The 25,032-nt window shown below is 43.4% G+C and overlaps 1 protein-coding gene across 1 annotated transcript in view; it reads left to right on the top strand.

Annotated features, from left to right (window-relative positions):
- tet3 (tet methylcytosine dioxygenase 3) overlaps nucleotides 1–20,715 on the top strand; it is a 42,077-nt gene extending 21,362 nt beyond the window's left edge. Inside the window, exons 4-10 of the mRNA XM_061907074.1 lie at nucleotides 7,569–7,662; nucleotides 9,617–9,825; nucleotides 14,426–14,576; nucleotides 14,648–14,737; nucleotides 17,955–18,092; nucleotides 18,170–18,524; nucleotides 18,621–20,715. Of these exons, the coding sequence (XP_061763058.1) occupies nucleotides 7,569–7,662; nucleotides 9,617–9,825; nucleotides 14,426–14,576; nucleotides 14,648–14,737; nucleotides 17,955–18,092; nucleotides 18,170–18,524; nucleotides 18,621–20,344 (2,761 nt within the window). The 3' untranslated portion in view covers nucleotides 20,345–20,715. The remainder of the gene's footprint in view (nucleotides 1–7,568; nucleotides 7,663–9,616; nucleotides 9,826–14,425; nucleotides 14,577–14,647; nucleotides 14,738–17,954; nucleotides 18,093–18,169; nucleotides 18,525–18,620) is intronic.
- Nucleotides 20,716–25,032: the final 4,317 nt, after the last annotated feature.

Genomic DNA, 25,032 nt, shown 5'->3' with positions numbered 1-25,032 from the left:
ATGCATCTACAGGTGATCCATACATCTCTGTGCCATGTCTGCTTTAGCACCGCCGGTAAATAGCATGTTAGCATCGATTAGCGTAGCCTGTTAGCATCGATTAGCTGGCAGTCAACATCAACAAAACTCACCTTTGTGATTTCGTTGACTTTATAGTTGCAAATGCATCTACAGGTTATCCATACATCTCTGTACCATGTCTGCTTTAGCACCGCCGGTAAATAGCATGTTAGCATCGATTAGCTGGCAGTCAACATCAACAAAACTCACCTTTGTGATTTCATTGACTATCGTTGCAAATGCATCTGCAGGTTATTCATACATCTCTGTGCCATGTCTGCTTAAGCACCGCCGGTAAATAGCATGTTAGCATCGATTAGCGTAGCATGTTAGCATCAATTAGCTGGCAGTCAACATCAACAAAACTCACCTTTGTGATTTCGTTGACTTTATAGTTGCAAATGCATCTACAGGTTATCCATACATCTCTGTACCATGTCTGCTTTAGCACCGCCGGTAAATAGCATGTTAGCATCGATTAGCTGACAGTCAACATCAACAAAACTCACCTTTGTGATTTCATTGACTATCGTTGCAAATGCATCTGCAGGTTATCCATACATCTCTGTGCCATGTCTGCTTTAGCACCGCCGGTAAATAGCATGTTAGCATCGATTAGCGTAGCATGTTAGCATCAATTAGCTGGCAGTCAACATCAACAAAACTCACCTTTGTGATTTCGTTGACTTTATAGTTGCAAATGCATCTACAGGTTATCCATACATCTCTGTACCATGTCTGCTTTAGCACCGCCGGTAAATAGCATGTTAGCATCGATTAGCTGACAGTCAACATCAACAAAACTCACCTTTGTGATTTCATTGACTATCGTTGCAAATGCATCTGCAGGTTATCCATACATCTCTGTGCCATGTCTGCCTAAAATGTGGAGACACTCTGGTACATTCAATGGGGGTCTGGCGGCAGACACTTTGGCATCTTCGGGCCAGTGGTGCAACTTGAATCCCTCCCTTTTAGTGTTGTTACACCCTCCGACAACACACCGACGAGGCATGATGTCTCCAAGGTTCCAAAAAATAGTCAAAAAAACGGAAAATAACAGAGCTGAGACCCGGTGTTTGTAATGTGTTGAAAATGAAAATGGCTGCTGTGTTACCTCGGCGACGTCACATTCTGACGTCATCTCCTCCAGCGCGATAAACAGAAAGGCGTTTAATTCGCCAAAATTCACCCATTTAGAGTTCGGAAATCGGTTAAAAAAATAGATGGTCTTTTTTCTGCACCATCAAGGTATATATTGACACTTACATATGTCTGGTGATAATGTTCCCCTTTAAGATGGCTTGCAACTAAACAGGTGAAAAGACTTAAGTCCACTTAAAATGACGGCTGCATATTTACTTACACATTTATTTATTTTTTCCCCTCTAATGGCCAACATCCATTGTTCATGCTGAATTGTTCCACGGTGTCATTAGTCCCGACTGAGGGCCGAGGGGGATGTTAGGCCAGAAACTTTATTGTTGTTTGAGAAATGACGTAACTCAGTAAGACCCCTTAGTTCCTGGGTGACCTTTGACCCACCCCTGACCCAGGCCGGCCTTCCTGTGGTGAAAGAGCTTACCAACCCCCCCCTGCCCCCCAACTCTCTGCCATCTTCGGGTGGTTCCCTTTCACCGGGAAGTCTTTGTGCTCACTGTCACGCCAGATCTGGTCAGGGTTGAAGTTCTCACAATGGCAGGTATCAAGCTGTCAGGAGATTTGATATGAACCATGAGCCGGCTTCTGACAAGTTCCGATGACCTGACGCAACCCCCCTGATCCCAGACTGGGCCCACGTACTCCCGCATAAAAGCTGACTCGCAGAAATAAGAACGTATTAAAAGATATTGGTATGGGAGGATCCCACTGGGAGTCATTTCAACACACCCACGCCTCGAACCAAGTTCCCAAAGTTTGTTCCTCGAAAACAGGACTGCAAATTTGCAATCAAATTGAGGAATAGGAGTACATGTGACTGTATGTATGTATGTATGTATGTATGTATGTGTGTATGTATGTATGTGTGTGTGTGGGGGCCCATCACAATATTGTATAATATTAGCCTACTATCAAAAATAATTTAAAAGTCTTATATAAGTGTTATAACGAAGGTAACACATGATGTAAGTGTCTATATTAGCCTACTATAAAAATGACTTTAAAAGTCTTATATAAGTGTTATAATGAAGACAACACACGATGTAAGTGTCTATATTAGCCTACTATCAAAATGACTTTATAAGTTCTATATAAGTGTTATAATGAAGGCAACACATGATGTAAGTGTCTATATTAGCCTACTATCAAAATGACTTTAAAAGTCTTATATAAGTGTTACAATGAAGGCAACACATGATGTAAGTGTCTATAATAGCCTACTATCAAAATGACTTTAAAAGTCTTATATAAGTGTCATAATGAAGGCAACATACGATGTAAGTGTCTATATTAGCCTACTATCAAAATAACTTTAAAAGTCTTATATAAGTGTTGCAATGAAGGCAACACATGATGTAAGTGTCTATATTAGCCTACTATCAAAATGACTTTAAAAGTCTTATATAAGTGTCATAATGAAGGCAACACATGATGTAAGTGTCTATATTAGCCTACTATCAAAATGACTTTAAAAGTGTTATATAAGTGTTATAATGAAGGCAACACATGATGTAAGTGTCTATATTAGCCTACTATCAAAATGACTTTAAAAGTCTTATATAAGTGTCATAATGAAGGCAACACATGATGTAAGTGTCTATAATAGCCTACTATCAAAATGACTTTAAAAGTGTTATATAAGTGTTATAATGAAGGCAACACATGATGTAAGTGTCTATATTAGCCTACTATCAAAATGACTTTAAAAGTCTTATATAAGTGTCATAATGAAGGCAACACATGATGTAAGTGTCTATAATAGCCTACTATCAAAATGACTTTAAAAGTGTTATATAAGTGTTATAATGAAGGCAACACATGATGTAAGTGTCTATATTAGCCTACTATCAAAATGACTTTAAAAGTCTTATATAAGTGTCATAATGAAGGCAACACATGATGTAAGTGTCTATAATAGCCTACTATCAAAATGACTTTAAAAGTGTTATATAAGTGTTATAATGAAGGCAACACATGATGTAAGTGTCTATATTAGCCTACTATCAAAATGACTTTAAAAGTCTTATATAAGTGTCATAATGAAGGCAACACATGATGTAAGTGTCTATATTAGCCTACTATCAAAATGACTTTAAAAGTGTTATATAAGTGTTATAATGAAGGCAACACATGATGTAAGTGTCTATATTAGCCTACTATCAAAATGACTTTAAAAGTCTTATATAAGTGTCATAATGAAGGCAACACATGATGTAAGTGTCTATAATAGCCTACTATCAAAATGACTTTAAAAGTGTTATATAAGTGTTATAATGAAGGCAACACATGATGTAAGTGTCTATATTAGCCTACTATCAAAATGACTTTAAAAGTCTTATATAAGTGTCATAATGAAGGCAACACATGATGTAAGTGTCTATATTAGCCTACTATCAAAATGACTTTAAAAGTGTTATATAAGTGTTATAATGAAGGCAACACATGATGTAAGTGTCTATATTAGCCTACTATCAAAATGACTTTAAAAGTCTTATATAAGTGTCATAATGAAGGTAACACATGATGTAAGTGTCTATAATAGCCTACTATCAAAATGACTTTAAAAGTGTTATATAAGTGTTATAATGAAGGCAACACATGATGTAAGTGTCTATATTAGCCTACTATCAAAATGACTTTAAAAGTCTTATATAAGTGTCATAATGAAGGCAACACATGATGTAAGTGTCTATAATAGCCTACTATCAAAATGACTTTAAAAGTGTTATATAAGTGTTATAATGAAGGCAACACATGATGTAAGTGTCTATATTAGCCTACTATCAAAATGACTTTAAAAGTCTTATATAAGTGTTACAATGAAGGCAACACATGATGTAAGTGTCTATAATAGCCTACTATCAAAATGACTTTAAAAGTCTTATATAAGTGTCATAATGAAGGCAACATACGATGTAAGTGTCTATATTAGCCTACTATCAAAATAACTTTAAAAGTCTTATATAAGTGTTGCAATGAAGGCAACACATGATGTAAGTGTCTATATTAGCCTACTATCAAAATGACTTTAAAAGTCTTATATAAGTGTCATAATGAAGGCAACACATGATGTAAGTGTCTATATTAGCCTACTATCAAAATGACTTTAAAAGTGTTATATAAGTGTTATAATGAAGGCAACACATGATGTAAGTGTCTATATTAGCCTACTATCAAAATGACTTTAAAAGTCTTATATAAGTGTCATAATGAAGGCAACACATGATGTAAGTGTCTATAATAGCCTACTATCAAAATGACTTTAAAAGTGTTATATAAGTGTTATAATGAAGGCAACACATGATGTAAGTGTCTATATTAGCCTACTATCAAAATGACTTTAAAAGTCTTATATAAGTGTCATAATGAAGGCAACACATGATGTAAGTGTCTATAATAGCCTACTATCAAAATGACTTTAAAAGTGTTATATAAGTGTTATAATGAAGGCAACACATGATGTAAGTGTCTATATTAGCCTACTATCAAAATGACTTTAAAAGTCTTATATAAGTGTCATAATGAAGGCAACACATGATGTAAGTGTCTATAATAGCCTACTATCAAAATGACTTTAAAAGTGTTATATAAGTGTTATAATGAAGGCAACACATGATGTAAGTGTCTATATTAGCCTACTATCAAAATGACTTTAAAAGTCTTATATAAGTGTCATAATGAAGGCAACACATGATGTAAGTGTCTATATTAGCCTACTATCAAAATGACTTTAAAAGTGTTATATAAGTGTTATAATGAAGGCAACACATGATGTAAGTGTCTATAATAGCCTACTATCAAAATAACTTTAAAAGTCTTATATAAGTGTTGCAATGAAGGCAACACATGATGTAAGTGTCTATATTAGCCTACTATTAAAATGACTTTAAAAGTCTTATATAAGTGTTACAATGAAGGCAACACATGATGTAAGTGTCTATATTAGCCTACTATCAAAATGACTTTAAAAGTCTTATATAAGTGTTACAATGAAGACAACACATGATGTAAGTGTCTATATAAGCTATAGTAGCCTACTATCAAAATGACTTTAAAAGTCTTGTATAAGTGTCATAATAAAGGCAACACATGATGTAAGTGTCTATAATAGCCTACTATCAAAATGACTTTATAAGTCTTATATAAGTGTCATAATGAAGGCAACACATGATGTAAGTGTCTATATTAGCCTACTATCAAAATGACTTTAAAAGTCTTATATAAGTGTTACAATGAAGACAACACATGATGTAAGTGTCTATATAAGCTATATTAGCCTACTATCAAAATGACTTTAAAAGTCTTGTATAAGTGTTATAATGAAGGCAACACATGATGCAAGTGTCTATATTAGCCTACTATCAAAATGACTTTATAAGTGTCATAATAAAGGCAACACATGATGTAAGTGTCTATAATAGCCTACTATCAAAATGACTTTATAAGTCTTATATAAGTGTCATAATGAAGGCAACACATGATGTAAGTGTCTATATTAGCCTACTATCAAAATGACTTTAAAAGTCTTATATAAGTGTTACAATGAAGACAACACATGATGTAAGTGTCTATATAAGCTATATTAGCCTACTATCAAAATGACTTTAAAAGTCTTATATAAGTGTTATAATGAAGGCAACACATGATGCAAGTGTTATATTGGCTATATTAGCCTACTATCAAAATGACTTTATAAGTGTCATAATGAAGGCAACACATGATGTAGTGTCTATCTTGGCCTACTATCAAAATTACTTTAAAAGTCTTATATAAGTGTCATAATGAAGGCAACACATGATGTAAGTGTCTATATTAGCCTACTATCAAAATGACACAAATCTTCGTTGACAAAAATATTAAAATGTAATATTTATTCTACACATTTTTACGACATTGGAAAACATTAACCAAACGGAGGGTCTTCAGGGGGTGAGATAACTCCTGGAAATGAGTGGCTTAGACGGCCAAAGGTATGGATGTGTGTGTCCAAGTTGAAGGAAACGGCAAATAAAATGAGCTGAAATATACTCAAATACGAGGAGGCATAATCATGCATTATGTCCACACAGCTAACATGGATTAGCTTGCAGTCATGCACTGTCCAAATATGCCTGATCAGCACGCCGCACAAGTCAACAACGTCAACAAAGCTCACCTTTTGTGCATTCACGCACAGCATAAAACATTTGGTGGACGAAATGAGAGTAAAAGAAGGAGGGGCATAAAACGTGTCTTTCTGTGGCAGCATCAAGTAAACAAACTACGCTGCGTTAATGACTTGCAAAATTAGTAGGACAAAGTGGCGCTCGTTAAATACTGATATACTAGTCAAGCATGTTTCATATAAATAGTGGGATTTTTAACATTTAAGAAGGTTTGTGTCATGTTAGAAGACAGAAGAAGAGACATGGCACTGACCATATTCGATGTTCAAATTCATTACATTTATTTTTTTTGCAAATAATAAATAAATTAGAATTTCATGGCTGGAACACGTGCCAAAGTAGTTGGGACTTTGCATCAGTTCATCTTAGATAATCTCGGGCCCAGAGAAGCCGGCGGCGTTTCTGGATGTTGTTGATAAATGACTTTCGCTTTGCATTGTAGAGCTTAACTTGCACTTACATAATATAGCGACCAACTGTATTTCGTGAGAGTGGTTTTCTGAAGTGTTCCTGAGCCCATGTGGTGATTATCCTTTAGAGACTGATGTCGGTTTTTTGATACAGTGCCGTCTGAGGGATGGAAGGTCATGGTCATTCAATGTTGGTTTCCGGCTTACGTGGAGTGATTTCTCCAGATTCTCTGAACCTTTTGATGATATTATGGAGCGTAGATGTTGAAATCCCTAAAGTCTTGCAATTGCACTTTGAGAAACGTTGTTTTTAACTGTTTGACTATTTGTTCACGCAGTGTGGACAAAGGGGTGTACCTCGCCCCATCCTTTCTTGTGAAAGAACTGAGCATTTTTTGGGGGAAGCTGTTTTTATACCCCAATCATGTCACCCCCACCTGTTCCCAATTAGCCTGCACACCTGTGGGATGTTCCAAATAAGTGTTTGATGAGCATTCCTCAACTTTATCAGTATTTATTGCCACCTTTCCCAACTTCTTTGTCCCAATCTCTACTACTATTACTTCACAAGAAGCTAAGCAGTCAATGAAAGTTGTGGCTGCCCACTCCCAGGAAAACACTGCCCTCTAGTGTTTGGACCGAGTCAAAGCTAGTACATTTTGCATTTACTCAGGCAAATATGACTTGACTTCTACAGTTCTACTAGGATCAAGACGGCGTTGGATGGGGACTATAATCCAGATCTGACGGGTGTTACTTTTCTCATGTGCAGGTATGGCGAGAAAGGAGATGCTGTCCGGATAGAAAAAGTGGTGTACACAGGCAGAGAGGGGAAGAGCTCAAGAGGATGCCCGATTGCTAAATGGGTAAGGACATAACGCCTGTGTTAGTATTATTAGTCTTATGGTCATTATAAGAGGATCCACAATCTGGTGACCTATGCAACTCACATCAAGTGGATCTAACATAATAGTGAAAGTCCAGTCCATAGTGGATCTAACGTAATAGTGAAAGTCCAGTCCATAGTGGATCTAACATAATAATGAGAGTCCAGTCCATGGTGGATCTAACATAATAGTGAGAGTCCAGTCCATAGTGGATCCAACATAATAGTGAGAGTCCAGTCCATAGTGGATCCAACATAATAGTGAGAGTCCAGTCCATAGTGGATCCAACATAATAGTGAGAGTCCAGTCCATAGTGGATCTAACATAATAGTGAGAGTCCAGTCCATAGTGGATCTAACATAATAGTGAGAGTCCAGTCCATAGTGGATCCAACATAATAGTGAGAGTCCAGTCTATAGTGGATCTAACATAATAGTGAGAGTCCAGTCCATAGTGGATGTAACATAATAGTGAGAGTCCAGTCCATAGTGGATCCAACATAATAGTGGGAGTCCAGTCCATAGTGGATCTAACATAATAGTGTGAGAGTCCATAGTGGATCTAACATTATAGTGAGAGTCCAGTCCATAGTGGATCTAACATGATAATGTGAGAGTCCAGTCCATAGTGGATCTAACATGATAGTGTGAGAGTCCAGTCCATAGTGGATCTAACATCATAGTGAGAGTCCAGTCCATAGTGGATCTAACATAATAGTGAGAGAGTCCAGTCCATAGTGGATCTAACATAATAGTAAGAGTCCAGTCCATAGTGGATCTAACATAATAGTGTGAGAGTCCATAGTGGATCTAACATTATAGTGAGAGTCCAGTCCATAGTGGATCTAACATGATAGTGTGAGAGTCCAGTCCATAGTGGATCTAACATCATAGTGAGAGTCCAGTCCATAGTGGATCTAACATAATAGTGAGAGAGTTCAGTCCATAGTGGATCTAACATAATAGTGTGAGAGTCCAGTCCATAGTGGATGTAGCATAATAGTGAGAGAGTCCAGTCCATAGTGGATGTAACATAATAGTGTGAGAGTCCAGTCCATAGTGGATCTAACATAATAGTGAGAGTCCAGTCCGTAGTTGATCTAGCATAATAGTGAGAGATTCCAGTCCATAGTGGATCTAACATAATAGTGTGAGAGTCCATAGTGGATCTAACATTATAGTGAGAGTCCAGTCCATAGTGGATCTAACATGATAGTGTGAGAGTCCAGTCCATAGTGGATCTAACATCATAGTGAGAGTCCTGTCCATAGTGGATCTAACATAATAGTGAGAGAGTTCAGTCCATAGTGGATCTAACATAATAGTGTGAGAGTCCAGTCCATAGTGGATGTAACATAATAGTGAGAGTCCAGTCCGTAGTTGATCTAGCATAATAGTGAGAGAGTCCAGTCCATAGTGGATCTAACATAATAGTGAGAGAGTTCAGTCCATAGTGGATCTAACATAATAGTGTGAGAGTCCAGTCCATAGTGGATGTAACATAATAGTGAGAGTCCAGTCCGTAGTTGATCTAGCATAATAGTGAGAGATTCCAGTCCATAGTGGATCTAGCATGATAGTGAGAGAGTCTAGTCCATAGTGGATCCAACATAATAGTGAGAGTCCAGTCCATAGTGGATCTAACATAATAGTGAGAGTCCAGTCCATAGTGGATCTAACATAATAGTGAGAGTCCAGTCCATAGTGGATCTAACATAGTGGTGTGAGAGTCCAGTCCTATGGTCCAGAAAATACGGTATTTGATTTTGAAACTGACTGGTTATAAGTGTTGGGTTCACCACCTCAAACTTCAATGAGGTTCCATCCAAAAAACTGACTGCAAGTTTAAACATTTACAGGATGATTGCTTTCATTCTGCAGGTCAACATGAGCATTTATATGTTTTACTAACACTAAACCTTGTTTGCCATCAGGTGATTCGTCGATCATGTGAGAAGGAGAAGCTGCTGTGTCTGGTGCGGCATCGTGCCGGCCACCACTGTGCCAACGCGGTCATCATCATCCTCATCATGGCTTGGGAGGGCGTCCCCAAGCCTCTGGCCGACAAACTGTACCGCGAGCTGAGTGACACCCTCACCCAGTACGGAAACCCCACCAGTCGACGCTGTGGCCTCAACGATGAGTAAGTGACATTTATTTTTTCTTTCTAAAGTTGCATGACGTTGTGTTGCTTACTGTATTTCCTTGAATCGCCACCGACTTATTAATTTAAAACCTCTTCTAAATCCGGCGTTTACCAAAGGCATGTGGTAAATTTAGGCCTGCGCTTATAAATTTGAGTGTGATGTAAGGATACCATCATTAAAAGCACATTTAATAAAAAAACGTTACTATGGTCTTAGCTTTACTTATAAATGAAGTCCATGCGCAGCTCCTTCTGATCAAACTTGTTTATAGAAGTCTTCCTTATCTTTTTCCAGTTTTAAAAGTCTCTTTGTCTCGATGGAGATCTTCCTTTATTACCTCCTGCTTCCATTGAAAGTCCAGTTTAGAAAACGGTTTTATTTTAGATATGTAATCCTCCATGTTAAAAGTGCAAGCGAGAGGAAAAGATAAACGATCGCTGCTTGTTGTCACTTCTTCTGCAGCCGAGTAGTCGCAAGAAGGATCACTAGCGCCCTCTACCACCAGGAGGCGGGAGTCATTTAATGACTCATATTTGACACACGCAGCTACGGTATATTAATAACACATAGCTGCTTACTGTTTTTTTCTAGCATATTCAATAGCTTGGACCTTAAATCCTACTGAATAGCTCTTAATCTTCTTCCCTTTATGCGATTTCAGATGATTGAAATCAGCCTCATACATTTTGAAAATGATGACAGTTGAAGTGTCACTCGTGACGTGACGAGTTTGACCCAGTGGAAATTCTAGACATATGCTAATTATTTTGCGAAACGAGTTGACCCGACGGAATTTCTAGACATGCGCTAATAAAAATAATATTTCGCGAAACAAGTTTGACCCGGCAGTAATTCTAGGCAGGTGCATGCTATAAACCCTGCGGCAATTCAGGGAAATATGGTATGTTTGTCTTTAGACTACAACTGTGGTGCATCTGTTTTCACGAGTCTAAACCCTGGCCTTGTCCAAGCAGAATTGAGTACTATGCACGACTCATATAGAATACTTCGGTCACTACGGTATACTTGCAACATTATCAAGTAGGGTTGTTGATACCAATATTCTGGTACTGGTACCAAAGTGTTGTTTTTTTTCAAAATAAACGGGGGTCACAAATATAATTAATTATCGGCTTTATTTAACAGAAAGCTTAATATACATTAAACATATGTTTCTTATTGCAGTCAAATAACTATTTGTTATTTTTATTATTAATAACATCTCCGCTCGGGATCGTCTCCTGCAGGCCCAACTAAGGACTGGACTCTCACTAGTATGTTGGATCCACTAAGGACTGGACTTTCACTATTATGTTAGATCCACTAAGGACTGGACTCTCACTATTATGTTGGATCCACTATGGACTGTACTCTCACTATTATGTTGGATCCACTATGGACTGTACTCTCACTATTATGTTAGATCCACTATGGACTGGACTCTCACTAGTATGTTGGGTCCACTAAGGACTGGACTCTCACTAGTATGTTAGATCCACTGAGGACTGGACTCTCACTATTATGTTAGATCCACTAAGGACTGGACTCTCACTATTATGTTGGATCAACTATGGACTGGACTCTCACTATTATGTTAGATCCACTATGGACTGGACTCTCACTATTATGTTGGATCCACTAAGGACTGGACTCTCACTATTATGTTAGATCCACTAAGGACTGGACTCCCATTATTATGTTAGATCCACTATGGACTGGACTCTCACTATTATGTTGGATCCACGATGGACTGTACTCTCACTATTATGTTAGATCCACCATGGACTGGACTCTCACATTATTATGTTAGATCCACTATGGACTGGACTCTCACTATTACATTAGATCCACCATGGACTGGACTCTCACATTATTATGTTAGATCCACCATGGACTGGACTCTCACATTATTATGTTAGATCCACTATGGACTGGACTCTCACTATTATGTTAGACCCACTATGGACTGGACTCTCACTATTATGTTAGATCCACTATGGACTGGACTCTCACTATTACATTAGATCCACCATGGACTGGACTCTCACATTATTATGTTAGATCCACTATGGACTGGACTCTCACTATTATGTTAGACCCACTATGGACTGGACTCTCACTATTATGTTAGATCCACTATGGACTGGACTCTCACTATTATCTTAGACCCACTATGGACTGGACTCTCACTATTATGTTAGATCCACTAAGGACTGGACTCTCAAACTATTATGTTAGATCCACTATGGACTGGACTCCCACACTGTTATGTTAGATCCACTATGGACTGGATTCTCACTATTATGTTAGTTCCACTATGGACTGGACTCTCACTGGAGTTCAGTCCATAGTGGATCTAACATAATATGTTAGATCCACTATGGACTGGACTCTCACATTATTATGTTAGATCCACTATGGACCGGACTCTCACTATTATGTTAGATCCACTAAGGACTGGACTCTCAAACTATTATGTTAGATCCACTATGGACTGGACTCTCACACTATTATGTTAGATCCACTATGGACTGGACTCTCACTATTATGTTAGATCCACTATGGACTGGACTCTCACTATTATGTAAGATCCACAAAGGACTGGATTCTCACTATTATGCTAGATCCACTATGGACTGGACTATGGGGGGTGGGTCCCACATCTGCAGTCCTCTCCAAGGTTTCTCATTGTCCCATTGGGTTGAGTTTTTCCTTGCCCTGATTTACAATTAAAAAAATACATTTACTTGAACATTGATTTAAACTGTCAGGATAGAAGAGGAAGGAATTTAAAAGGTAAAAAGGTATATGTGTTTAAAAATCCTAAAATCATTTTTAAGGTTGTATTTTTTCTCTAAAATTGTCTTTCTGAAAGTTATAAGAAGCAAAGTAAAAAAATTAACGAATTTATTTAAACAAGTGAAGACCAAGTCTTGAAAATATTTTCTTGGATTTTCAAATTCTATTTGAGTTTTGTCTCTCTTAGAATTAAAAATGTCCAGCAAAGCGAGACCGGCTTGCTAGTAAATAAATACAATTTAAAAAAAAATAGAGGCAGCTCACTGGTAAGTGCTGCTATTTGAGCTATTTTTAGAACAGGCCAGCGGGCGACCTGGCGTTGGTGACCCCTGGTCTAACCACCAGAATAACCGTACAATAACCACGACAGTTTAAGACAACTCTTGTGTGGACTCCAGAAACGGAAGTTCCACAGTGTGACAACAATTCCACGATGTAAACAACATTTTGCTACAGTTGTGAAGTGAATTATATTTATATAGCGCTTTTCTCCATTGACTCAAAGCGCTTTACATAGTGAAACCCAATATCTAAGTTACATTTAAACCAGTGTGGGTGGCACTGGGAGCAGGTGGGTAAAGTGTCTTGCCCAAGGACACAACGGCAGTGACTAGGATGGCGGAGGCGGGTATCGAACCTGCAACCCTCAAGTTGCTGGCATAGCCGTTCTACCAACCGAGCTATACCAACCTTTTTGAAACCAAGAGCTACTTCTTGGATACTGATTAATGCCAAGGGGCTACCAGTTTGATACACACTTAAATAAATTGCCAGAAATAGCCAATTTGCTCAATTTACCTTTAACTCTGTGTTATTGTTCATGTGAATTATATTTTTTATATAGCGCTTTTTCTCTAGTGACTCAAAGCGCTTTACATAGTGAAACCCAATATCTAAGTTACATTTTAAAACCAGTGTGGGTGGCACTGGGAGCAGGTGGGTAAAGTGTCTTGCCCAAGGACACAACGGCAGTGACTAGGATGGCGGAGGCGGGAATCGAACCTGCAACCCTCAAGTTGCTGGCATAGCCGTTCTACCAACCGAGCTATACCAACCTTTTTGAAACCAAGAGCTACTTCTTGGATACTGATTAATGCCAAGGGCTACCAGTTTGATACACACTTAAATAAATTGCCAGAAATAGCCAATTTGCTCAATTTACCTTTAACTCTGTGTTATTGTTCATGTGAATTATATTTTTTATATAGCGCTTTTTCTCTAGTGACTCAAAGCGCTTTACATAGTGAAACCCAATATCTAAGTTACATTTAAACCAGTGTGGGTGGCACTGGGAGCAGGTGGGCAAAGTGTCTTGCCCAAGGACACAACGGCATTGACTAGGATGGCGGAGGCGGGAATCGAACCTGCAACCCTCAAGTTGCTGGCATAACCGTTCTACCAACCGAGCTATACCAACCTTTTTGAAACCAAGAGCTACTTCTTGGATACTGATTAATGCCAAGGGCTACCAGTTTGATACACACTTAAATAAATTGCCAGAAATAGCCAATTTGCTCAATTTACCTTTAACTCTGTGTTATTGTTCATGTGAATTATATTTTTTATATAGCGCTTTTTCTCTAGTGACTCAAAGCGCTTTACATAGTGGAACCCAATATCTAAGTTACATTTAAACCAGTGTGGGTGGCACTGGGAGCAGGTGGGTAAAGTGTCTTGCCCAAGGACACAACGGCAGTGACTAGGATGGCGGAGGCGGGAATCGAACCTGCAACCCTTAAGTTGCTGGCACAACCGAGGTTCAATATCCTGACGATGTGCTCGACTTTCTCCTTGCAGTCGCACCTGTGCATGCCAAGGCAAGGACCCTGACACCTGTGGTGCTTCCTTCTCTTTCGGCTGCTCCTGGAGTATGTATTTTAACGGCTGTAAATACGCCCGAAGCAAAATACCGCGCAAGTTCCGGCTGCAAGGAGAGCATCCTGAACAGGTACTCACTGCGGGAAGACTCAACGTCGACCTTGTTTCTACGCATTGTGACCCGATTGTCGTTCTACCCAGGAGGACAAACTCAGGAACAACTTCCAGCATCTGGCAACCGAGGTGGCTCCGTTGTACAAGCAGCTGGCCCCTCAGGCCTACAGCAACCAGGTTTGTGCTCACACACAAAATGTGCATCTGGTTAATCACGGTGGACTTTCAATATTTTCATTTCTAAATCTGCGTGAGTGTCAAATGAAGTGAGGTTGTCGCAAGTACGAACCCCGTTTCCTTACGAGTTGGGAAATTGTGTTGGATGTAAATATAAAGGGAATACAAGGAGAGGAGCCAGATGAGGTGGTTCGGACATCTGGTCAGGATGCCACCCGAACGCCTCCCGAGGGAGGTGTTTAGGGCGCGTCCAACCGGTAGGAGGCCACGGGGAAGACCCAGGACACGTGTGAAGTGAATTATATTTATATAGCGCTTTTCTCTAGTGACTCAAAGCGCTTTACATAGTGAAACCCAATATCTAAGTTACATTTAAACCAGCGTGGGTGGCACTGGGAGCAGGTGGGTAAAGTGTCTTGCCCAAGGACACAACGGCAGTGACTAGGATGGCGGAGGCGGGAATCGAACCTGCAACCCTCAAGTTGCTGGCACGGCAGCTCTACCAACCGAGCTAAACCGCCCCATGGCCGATGTCGCTGCAATGCATATCAACCTGAAGTATCGAATATTGAATAATATCAGCTATGGAATATTTTAGCAATCAAATAATTTACTGATTAATCAGGTAATCGGATAAAGCAGTGAAGTGAAGTGAATTATATTTATAATATAACATAATAACTTGAGAGTCCAGTCCATAGTGGATCTAACATAATAGTGAGAGTCCGGTCCATAGTGGATCTAACATAATAGTGAGAGTCCAGTCCATAGTGGATCTAACATAATAGTGAGAGTCCAGTCCATAGTGGATCTAACATAATAGTGAGAGTCCAGTCCATAGTGGATCTAACATAATAGTGAGAGTCCAGTCCATAGTGGATCCAACATAATAGTGAGAGTCCAGTCCATAGTGGATCCAACATCATAGTGAGAGTCCAGTCCATAGTGGATCTAACATAATAGTGAGAGTCCAGTCCATAGTGGATCTAACATAATAGTGAGAGTCCAGTCCATAGTGGGTCTAACATATTAGTGAGAGTCCAGTCCATAGTGGATCTAACATAATAGTGAGAGTCCAGTCCATAGTGGATCCAACATAATAGTGAGAGTCCAGTCCATAGTGGATCCAACATCATAGTGAGAGTCCAGTCCATAGTGGATCTAACATAATAGTGAGAGTCCAGTCCATAGTGGATCCAACATAATAGTGTGAGAGTCCGGTCCATAGTGGATCTAACATAATAGTGAGAGTCCAGTCCATAGTGGATCTAACATCATAGTGAGAGTCCAGTCCATAGTGGATCTAACATAATAGTGAGAGTCCAGTCCATAGTGGATCCAACATCATAGTGAGAGTCCAGTCCATAGTGGATCTAACATAACAGTGAGAGTCCAGTCCATAGTGGATCCAACATCATAGTGAGAGTCCAGTCCATAGTGGATCTAACATAATAGTGAGAGTCCAGTCCATAGTGGATCCAACATCATAGTGAGAGTCCAGTCCATAGTGGATCTAACATAACAGTGAGAGTCCAGTCCATAGTGGATCCAACATCATAGTGAGAGTCCAGTCCATAGTGGATCCAACATCATAGTGAGAGTCCAGTCCATAGTGGATCTAACATAATAGTGAGAGTCCAGTCCATAGTGGATCTAACATAATAGTGAGAGTCCAGTCCATAGTGGATCCAACATAATAGTGTGAGAGTCCGGTCCATAGTGGATCCAACATAATAGTGAGAGTCCAGTCCATAGTGGATCTAACATCATAGTGAGAGTCCAGTCCATAGTGGATCCAACATCATAGTGAGAGTCCAGTCCATAGTGGATCCAACATCATAGTGAGAGTCCAGTCCATAGTGGATCTAACATAACAGTGAGAGTCCAGTCCATAGTGGATCCAACATCATAGTGAGAGTCCAGTCCATAGTGGATCTAACATCATAGTGAGAGTCCAGTCCATAGTGGATCCAACATCATAGTGAGAGTCCAGTCCATAGTGGATCCAACATCATAGTGAGAGTCCAGTCCATAGTGGATCTAACATAATAGTGAGAGTCCAGTCCATAGTGGATCCAACATCATAGTGAGAGTCCAGTCCATAGTGGATCTAACATAACAGTGAGAGTCCAGTCCATAGTGGATCTAACATCATAGTGAGAGTCCAGTCCATAGTGGATCTAACATAATAGTGAGAGTCCAGTCCATAGTGGATCCAACATCATAGTGAGAGTCCAGTCCATAGTGGATCTAACATAACAGTGAGAGTCCAGTCCATAGTGGATCTAACATCATAGTGAGAGTCCAGTCCATAGTGGATCTAACATAATAGTGAGAGTCCAGTCCATAGTGGATCCAACATAATAGTAAAGTGAAGTGAATTATATTTATATAGCGCTTTTCTCTAGTGACTCAAAGCGCTTTACATAGTGAAACCCGATATCTAAGTTACATTTAAACCAGTGTGGGTGGCACTGGGAGCAGGTGGGTAAAGTGTGCAAATCACAAATAATCCTTTTGACAAAACACTTCAAATTCCGAGGAAGAAAAACAATGTGTGCGGTTTGAAGAACACAACAAACTCAGATTTTATCTTGGTGTCTCAACAAAGCCAAAACTCACAGGCTATCCGGGATTGAATGCAATAAATAACAAACTTTCTGGTGTTAAATACCTCATTTGTCATGTCCAGGTATTAACCCTGTGCTGCCTCATAGCGATTTGCACTTTCAATGTGAATTATATTTATATAGCGCTTTTCTCTAGTGACTCAAAGCGCTTTACATAGTGAAACCCAATATCTAAGTTACATTTAAACCAGTGTGGGTGGCACTGGGAGCAGGTGGGTAAAGTGTCTTGCCCAAGGACACAACGGCAGTGACTAGGATGGCGGAAGCGGGAATCGAACCTGCAACCCTCAAGTTGCTGGCACGGCCGCTCTACCAACCGAGACTATGTCTCCCGGCTGGCCTGGGAACGCCTCGGGATCACCCCGGGAAGAGCTAGACGAAGTGGCTGGGGAGAGGGAAGTCCGGGCTTCCCTTGCTTAGGCTGCTGCCCCCGCGACCCGACCTCGGATAAGCGGAAGAAGATGGTTGGATGGATGGATGTATTCCGTTTCTCTTTCCATCTAACAATTTCCCAACTCATATGAAAACAGGGTTTGTACTTGTATGTATATTTAGTACGTGTCCAAACGTAGTCTCTTCTCCCTCAGTGTGAATCAGAGTCCAAGGCTCCAGACTGCCGGCTGGGTTTGAAGGAGGGCAGACCGTTTGCAGGAGTCACCGCTTGCATGGATTTCTGCGCCCACGCCCATAAGGACCAACACAACCTTTACAACGGCTGCACAGTAGTACGCTCTCCAACATTCTGCATTGTCGCACGTTTGTTTTTATACCTGTAGCCTGGCAATCACACTCCTTCTCTTAGGTGTGCACTCTGACCAAGGAGGACAACCGCGTGGTCGGGGAGATCCCTGAAGATGAGCAGCTCCACGTGTTACCTCTCTACAAGGTCTCCACCACTGACGAATTCGGCAGCGAGGATGGCCAGCTCCACAAGATGCAGACTGGAGCCATTCAGATGCTTCAGGCTTTCCGGCGAGAAGTACGTAAGTTGCCCGAACCAGCCAAGTCCTGTCGACAGCGCCGCCTGGACGCCAAGAAGGCCGCATCAGAGAAGAAGAAGAACAAACTCCAGCAGACGGCGGGACAGACACCCGAGAAGACGTTGTTCAAAGCTGAGTTGTGCGTCACCGAGTCTCCTCAACACCAAGTTAATAAAGGTTAGTCTTCCATTCAGAGTCAGGTTAGAGTTTGTATGCCGGCTTTAAAATGTCTGTTGATCATGTGTCGTCTTTGTCCTCCTTTCACGCATCTAGCAATTGTAAAACCAGAGGTGAAGCCCATCGTCAAAAAGGAGCCTTTCAACGGATCAATGGATGGATACTCTTTTCAAGCAGCCAGTGCAATCAAGAACATGTACCCACAAGCTGCCTACTATGCAAGGGGCCAGCCCTCTGCAGCAGACCCAGTAAACGGCTATAGCCACAACCTGCCCGCATCGCGCTATAGTCACTACAACTACCCCCCTAATGCACTTTTCCCACCCAAGATGAGGACTTACGAGGCTCGAAATGCGGGCACTAAGGCTTTCCAAGTGGACCAAAAGCCCGATATTCACAACCTTCAGGCCAGACTGGCTCATTCTTATCCTGGCCATACAGAACCAACCAAACACACGAATGCCCAGCAGCCACAGGCTTTTTCTGTCTCCTCTGAGTCCTCCAACAGAGACACTCCAGTTATCAAGCAGGAACCGATGGATATGCCAGTCTGCGAAGACACGGGACTGAGCCAGGCGGGTGCAAACACACCAAGCAACACTCCTAACTCTGCTACCTGGCCTGGAAATCGGTTAAATGGAAGTATTGTTCCTGCAAACTGGGAGAATCAGAATTGTAGACAAAGTCCCGAAGCCTTGTTAGCTAACGCAGACAAGCAGAGGTTCCACCAGCATTCCCAGCAGCAGCCCTCTCCCTACCCTCAGCCATGGACATCCTTTCCTGGCTCAACTAGCCTACTGGCATCCCCTGCATCATCACCAGTTCCCCAGGTGCCTCCTTCCCACTCTCCGCATTTAGGCACAGGTATCCTGGGCAACATACCTCAAGGATCCCCACGTCCAAGCACCCCTCATCCAAGTACACCTCAGCCTGGTGTCACACCCCCATTCTCACTCGCAGACCGTTCACTTACACCACATTCCGCTTCTCCCAGGCAGTGGGTCAGTCCTGCTCCAAGTCCCCAGCCCAATGCGTGGGCTACGGGCCATGCAGCATACAGTCCTGGTTTGAAGCACAGCAATCCGGCAGGCGCCTACCCAGACAAGATGTGGTCAAAAACCGGTGAAAGCCGCTGTTCCACTCCTCTCGGGGTTCAAGAGAAAGCCTGGAAGTCCTGCGGAGGTTCAGTTGCCGGCAGTACACCCTCCCCTGCTCCTGAGGGGCGCCTCTTCCCCGACGCACTGCAACAGTCAGATCAGTCCGGCTGGGACCCGAGTCGAGCAGAGCGCAATGCTGCGAGCACTAAGCGTCGCGAGGAGGATGACGACGAGGTGTGGTCCGACAGCGAGCACAACTTCCTGGATCCTAACATCGGCGGTGTTGCGGTCGCACCAGCCCACGGGTCCATCCTCATCGAATGTGCCCGACGGGAACTCCACGCGACCACTCCGCTGAAAAGACCCGACCGCTCGCACCCCACCCGCATCTCTCTGGTCTTCTATCAGCACAAAAACCTCCATCAGCCCATGCACGGGCTGGCTGTGTGGGAGACCAAAATGAAACTGCTGGCAGAGCGGGCTCTCCAGAGGCAGCAGGAAGCAGCTCTCCTCGGCCTCTCCCAGGAGGAAATCAAGGCGCTCAGCAAGAAACGCAAGTGGGGCGTCACCGCAGCAGGGGCCGCCCCAGGTGCCGGACAATCGAAAGACAAGAGGGAGGGCCCCGTGACGCGTTTAGCGCCCAGTTTCCACACCACCTCCATGGTGACCGCGGCTCCCTATGCCTTCACCCGCCTCACTGGGCCATACAGCTACTTTGTGTGACGACGCTCGCCCGCCAGGATCGAGGGATGAGCAGGACGAATGTCCCATGGCCGTCTCTCCGTCATGCCCCCCCCCCCCCTCCGCCGTCCACTTGGAGGGCCCGGACATTGTAATGGCTATTATTATTTTTTACCTCATGTCAGGCAGTGTTTGGCCTCGAGACACACTGCCTGTGGTGCTCCTCCTCTCTTTTTCCCAGAGAGGAACTACATTGCTTGTTTTTTTTTTTTGTTTTTGTTCCTTGTTTATAGAATTCTAATGGTTTTAAAAAAAAAAAAAATATTGCTACTGTTATTGTCAACATTATAATGATTGCAATTGTTACTGTCAATGTCGTTATTACCGGTATTGTAATGAAGAATTGTCGTTTTTATCACGGTCGTTTCTGACAATGTTAACGATTTTGTTTTATATTTTTTTCAAGCCGGTCTGAATCAGTCGGACTGTTTTTTGGGGGTTTTTTTTTTTGGTCAATCTTCCAGCTGTGTTAAAAGGAGGAGCTGTTATCTGTCTGACAAGAGATCGACTTTTGTTGCGGCAAATCCTGTTTGGTTACTTGAAGTCAATTTGAGGGCAGCACGGCGGGACAGGGGTTAGTGCATTTGCCCCACAATACCAAGGTCCTGGGTTCAATCCCTGGCTCACAATACGAAAGTCCTGAGTTGTTCGGGGTTCAATCCCTGGCTCAGGATCTATCTGTGTGGAGTTTGCATGTTCTCCCTAGTGACTGCGTGGGTTCCCCAGGGGTACCCCGGCTTCCTCCTACCGCCAAAAACATGGGGTATAGGTTGATTGGCAACACTAAAATTGGTCCCTAGTGTGTGAATATTGTCTTTCTATCTGTGTTGGCCCTGGGATGAGGTGGCGACTTGTCCAGGGTGTACCCCGCCGTCTGCCCGATTGTAGCTGAGATAGGCACCAGCGCCCCCCGCGACCCCAAAGGGAATAAGCGGTAGTAATTTGGATGGATGGGTGGACGGTGGAACAGGGGTTAGTGCATGTACCTCACAATACCAAGGTCCTGAGTTGTCCTGGGTTCAATCCCTGGCTCGGGATCTTTCTCTGTGGAGTTTGCATGTTCTCCCCAGTGACTGCGTGGGTTCCCTCCCGGTACTCCGTCTTCCTCCCACCGCCAAAAACATGGACCTGGGGTATACGTTGATTGGCAACACTAAATTGGTCCCTAGTGTGTGAATGTTGTCTGTCTTTGTTGGCCCTGGGATGAGGTGGTGACTTGTCCAGGGTGTACACCACCGTCCGTCCGGTTGTAGCTGATATAGGCACCAGCGTCCCCCGCGACCCCAAAGGGAATAAGCGGTAGAAAATGGATGGATGGATGGACGGTGGAACAGGGGTTAGTGCATGTACCTCACAATACCAAGGTCCTGAGTTGTCCTGGGTTCAATCCCTGGCTCAGGATCTATCTGTGTGGAGTTTGCATGTTCTCCCTAGTGACTGCGTGGGTTCCCTCCCGGTACTTCGGTTTCCTCCCACCGTCAAAAACATGGACCTGGGGGGGTAGGTTGATTGGCAACACTAAAATTGGTCCCTAGTGTGTGAATGTTGTCAGTCTATCTGTGTTGGCCCTGGGATGAGGTGGCGACTTGTCCAGGGTGTACCCCGCCGTCTGCCCGAATGCAGCTGAGATAGGCACCAGCGCCCCCCGCGACCCCAAAGGGAATAAGCGGTAGGAAATGGATGGATGGACGGTGGAACAGGGATTAGTGCATGTACCTCACAATACCAAGGTCCTGAGTTGTCCTGGGTTCAATCCCTGGCTCAGGATCTATCTGTGTGGAGTTTGCATGTTCTCCCCAGTGACTGCGTGGGTTCCCTCCCGGTACCCCGGCTTCCTCCCACCGCCAAAAACATGGACCTGGGGTATAGGTTGATTGGCAACACTAAATTGGTCCCTAGTGTGTGAATGCTGTCTGTCTGTGTTGGCCCTGGGATGAGGTGGCGACTTGTCCAGGGTGTACACCACCGTCTGCCCGAATGCAGCTGAGATAGGCACCAGCGACCCCAAAGGGAATAAGCGGTAGAAAATGGATGGATGGATGGATGGACGGTGGAACAGGGGTTAATGCATGTACCTCACAATACCAAGGTCCTGAGTTGTCCTGGGTTCAATCCCTGGCTCAGGATCTATCTGTGTGGAGTTTGCATGTTCTCCCCAGTGACTGCGTGGACGGCTTCCTCCTACAGTCAAAAACATGGTGTATAGGTTGATTGGCAACACTAAAATTGGTCCCTAGTGTGAATGTTGTCTGTCTATCTGTGTAGGCCCTGGGATGAGGTGGCGACTTGTCCAGGGTGTTCACCGCCGTCCGCCCGATTGTAGCTGAGATAGGCACCAGCGCCCCCCGCGACCCCAAAGGGAAGAAGCGGTAGTAATTTGGATGGATGGATGGATGGACGGTGGAACAAGGATTAGTGCATGTACCTCACAATACCAAGGTCCTGAGTTGTCCTGGGTTCAATCCCTGGCTCAGGATCTATCTGTGTGGAGTTTGCATGTTCTCCCCAGTGATTGCGTGGGTTCCCTCCCGGTACTTCGGCTTCCTCCTACCGTCAAAAACATGGGGTATAGGTTGATTGGCAACACTAAAATTGGTCCCTAGTGTGTGAATGTTGTCAGTCTATCTGTGTTGGCCCTGGGATGAGGTGGCGACTTGTCCAGAGTGTACCCCGCCTTCTGCCCGAATGCAGCTGAGATAGGCACCAGCGCCCCCCGCGACCCCAAAGGGAAGAAGCGGTAGTAATTTGGATGGATGGGTGGACGGTGGAACAGGGGTTAGTGCATGTACCTCACAATACCAAGGTCCTGAGTTGTCCTGGGTTCAATCCCTGGCTCAGGATCTATCTGTGTGGAGTTTGCATGTTCTCCCCAGTGACTGCGTGGGTTCCCTACGGGTACCCCGGCTTCCTCCTACCGTCAAAAACATGGTGTATAGGTTGATTGGCAACACTAAAATTGGTCCCTAGTGTGTGAATGTTGTCAGTCTATCTGTGTAGGCCCTGGGATGAGGTGGCGACTTGTCCAGGGTGTACCCCGCCGTCTGCCCGGAAGCAGCTGAGATACGCACCAGTGCCCCCCGCGACCCCAAAGGGAAGAAGCGGTAGTAATTTGGATGGATGGATGGATGGACGGACGGTGGAACAGGGGTTAGTGCATGTACCTCACAATACCAAGGTCCTGAGTTGTCCTGGGTTCAATCCCTGGCTCAGGATCTATCAGTGTGGAGTTTGCATGTTCTCCCTAGTGACTGCGTGGGTCCCCTCCCGGTACTCCGGCTTCCTCCCACCGTCAAAAACATGGACCTGGGGGGGTAGGTTGATTGGCAACACTAAATTGGTCCCTAGTGTGTGAATGTTGTCTGTCTGTGTTGGCCCTGGGATGAGGTGGCGACTTGTCCAGGGTGTACACCACCGTCTGCCCGAATGCAGCTGAGATAGGCACCAGCGACCCCAAAGGGAATAAGCGGTAGAAAATGGATGGATGGATGGATGGACGGTGGAACAGGGGTTAATGCATGTACCTCACAATACCAAGGTCCTGAGTTGTCCTGGGTTCAATCCCTGGCTCAGGATCTATCTGTGTGGAGTTTGCATGTTCTCCCCAGTGACTGCGTGGGTTCCCCACGGGTACCCCGGCTTCCTCCTACAGTCAAAAACATGGTGTATAGGTTGATTGGCAACACTAAAATTGGTCCCTAGTGTGAATGTTGTCTGTCTATCTGTGTAGGCCCTGGGATGAGGTGGCGACTTGTCCAGGGTGTACCCCGCCATCTGCCCGAATGCAGCTGAGATAGGCATCAGCGCCCCCCGCGACCCCAAAGGGAATAAGCGGTAGTAATTTGGATGGATGGGTGGACGGTGGAACAGGGGTTAGTGCATGTACCTCACAATACCAAGGTCCTGAGTTGTCCTGGGTTCAATCCCTGGCTCAGGATCTATCTGTGTGGAGTTTGCATGTTCTCCCCAGTGACTGCGTGGGTTCCCTCCCGGTACTCCGGCTTCCTCCCACCGCCAAAAACATGGACCTGGGGTATAGGTTGATTGGCAACACTAAATTGGTCCCTAGTGTGTGAATGCTGTCTGTCTGTGTTGGCCCTGGGATGAGGTGGCGACTTGTCCAGGGTGTACACCACCGTCTGCCCGAATGCAGCTGAGATAGGCACCAGCGACCCCAAAGGGAATAAGCGGTAGAAAATGGATGGATGGATGGATGGACGGTGGAACAGGGGTTAATGCATGTACCTCACAATACCAAGGTCCTGAGTTGTCCTGGGTTCAATCCCTGGCTCGGGATCTATCTGTGTGGAGTTTGCATGTTCTCCCCAGTGACTGCGTGGGTTCCCTACGGGTACCCCGTCTTCCTCCCACCGCCAAAAACATGGACCTGGGGATAGGTTGATTGGCAACACTAAAATTGGTCCCTAGTGTGTGAATGTTGTCTGTTTATCTGCGTTGGCCCTGGGATGAGGTGGCGACTTGTCCAGGGTGTTCACCGCCGTCCGCCCGATTGTAGCTGAGATAGGCTCCAGCGCCCCCAAGTGGGAGAAAATGGATGGGAATCAATTTGTCATTACGCTCATAAAAATTGGAGTGGCACTGGTTTTATTTTAGCAGACATCAACAGTAGGATTCCCCGAGCGACTAAACAAGTCTTTTTCCACTTGGGACGT

Source organism: Nerophis ophidion, linkage group LG07 (assembly GCF_033978795.1).
Source record: "Nerophis ophidion isolate RoL-2023_Sa linkage group LG07, RoL_Noph_v1.0, whole genome shotgun sequence".
In the NCBI taxonomy this organism is placed as follows: Eukaryota; Metazoa; Chordata; class Actinopteri; order Syngnathiformes; family Syngnathidae; genus Nerophis; species Nerophis ophidion.
The sequence above is the reverse complement of the archived record's forward strand: the minus strand, read 5'-3'. Positions and strand labels throughout refer to the sequence as shown.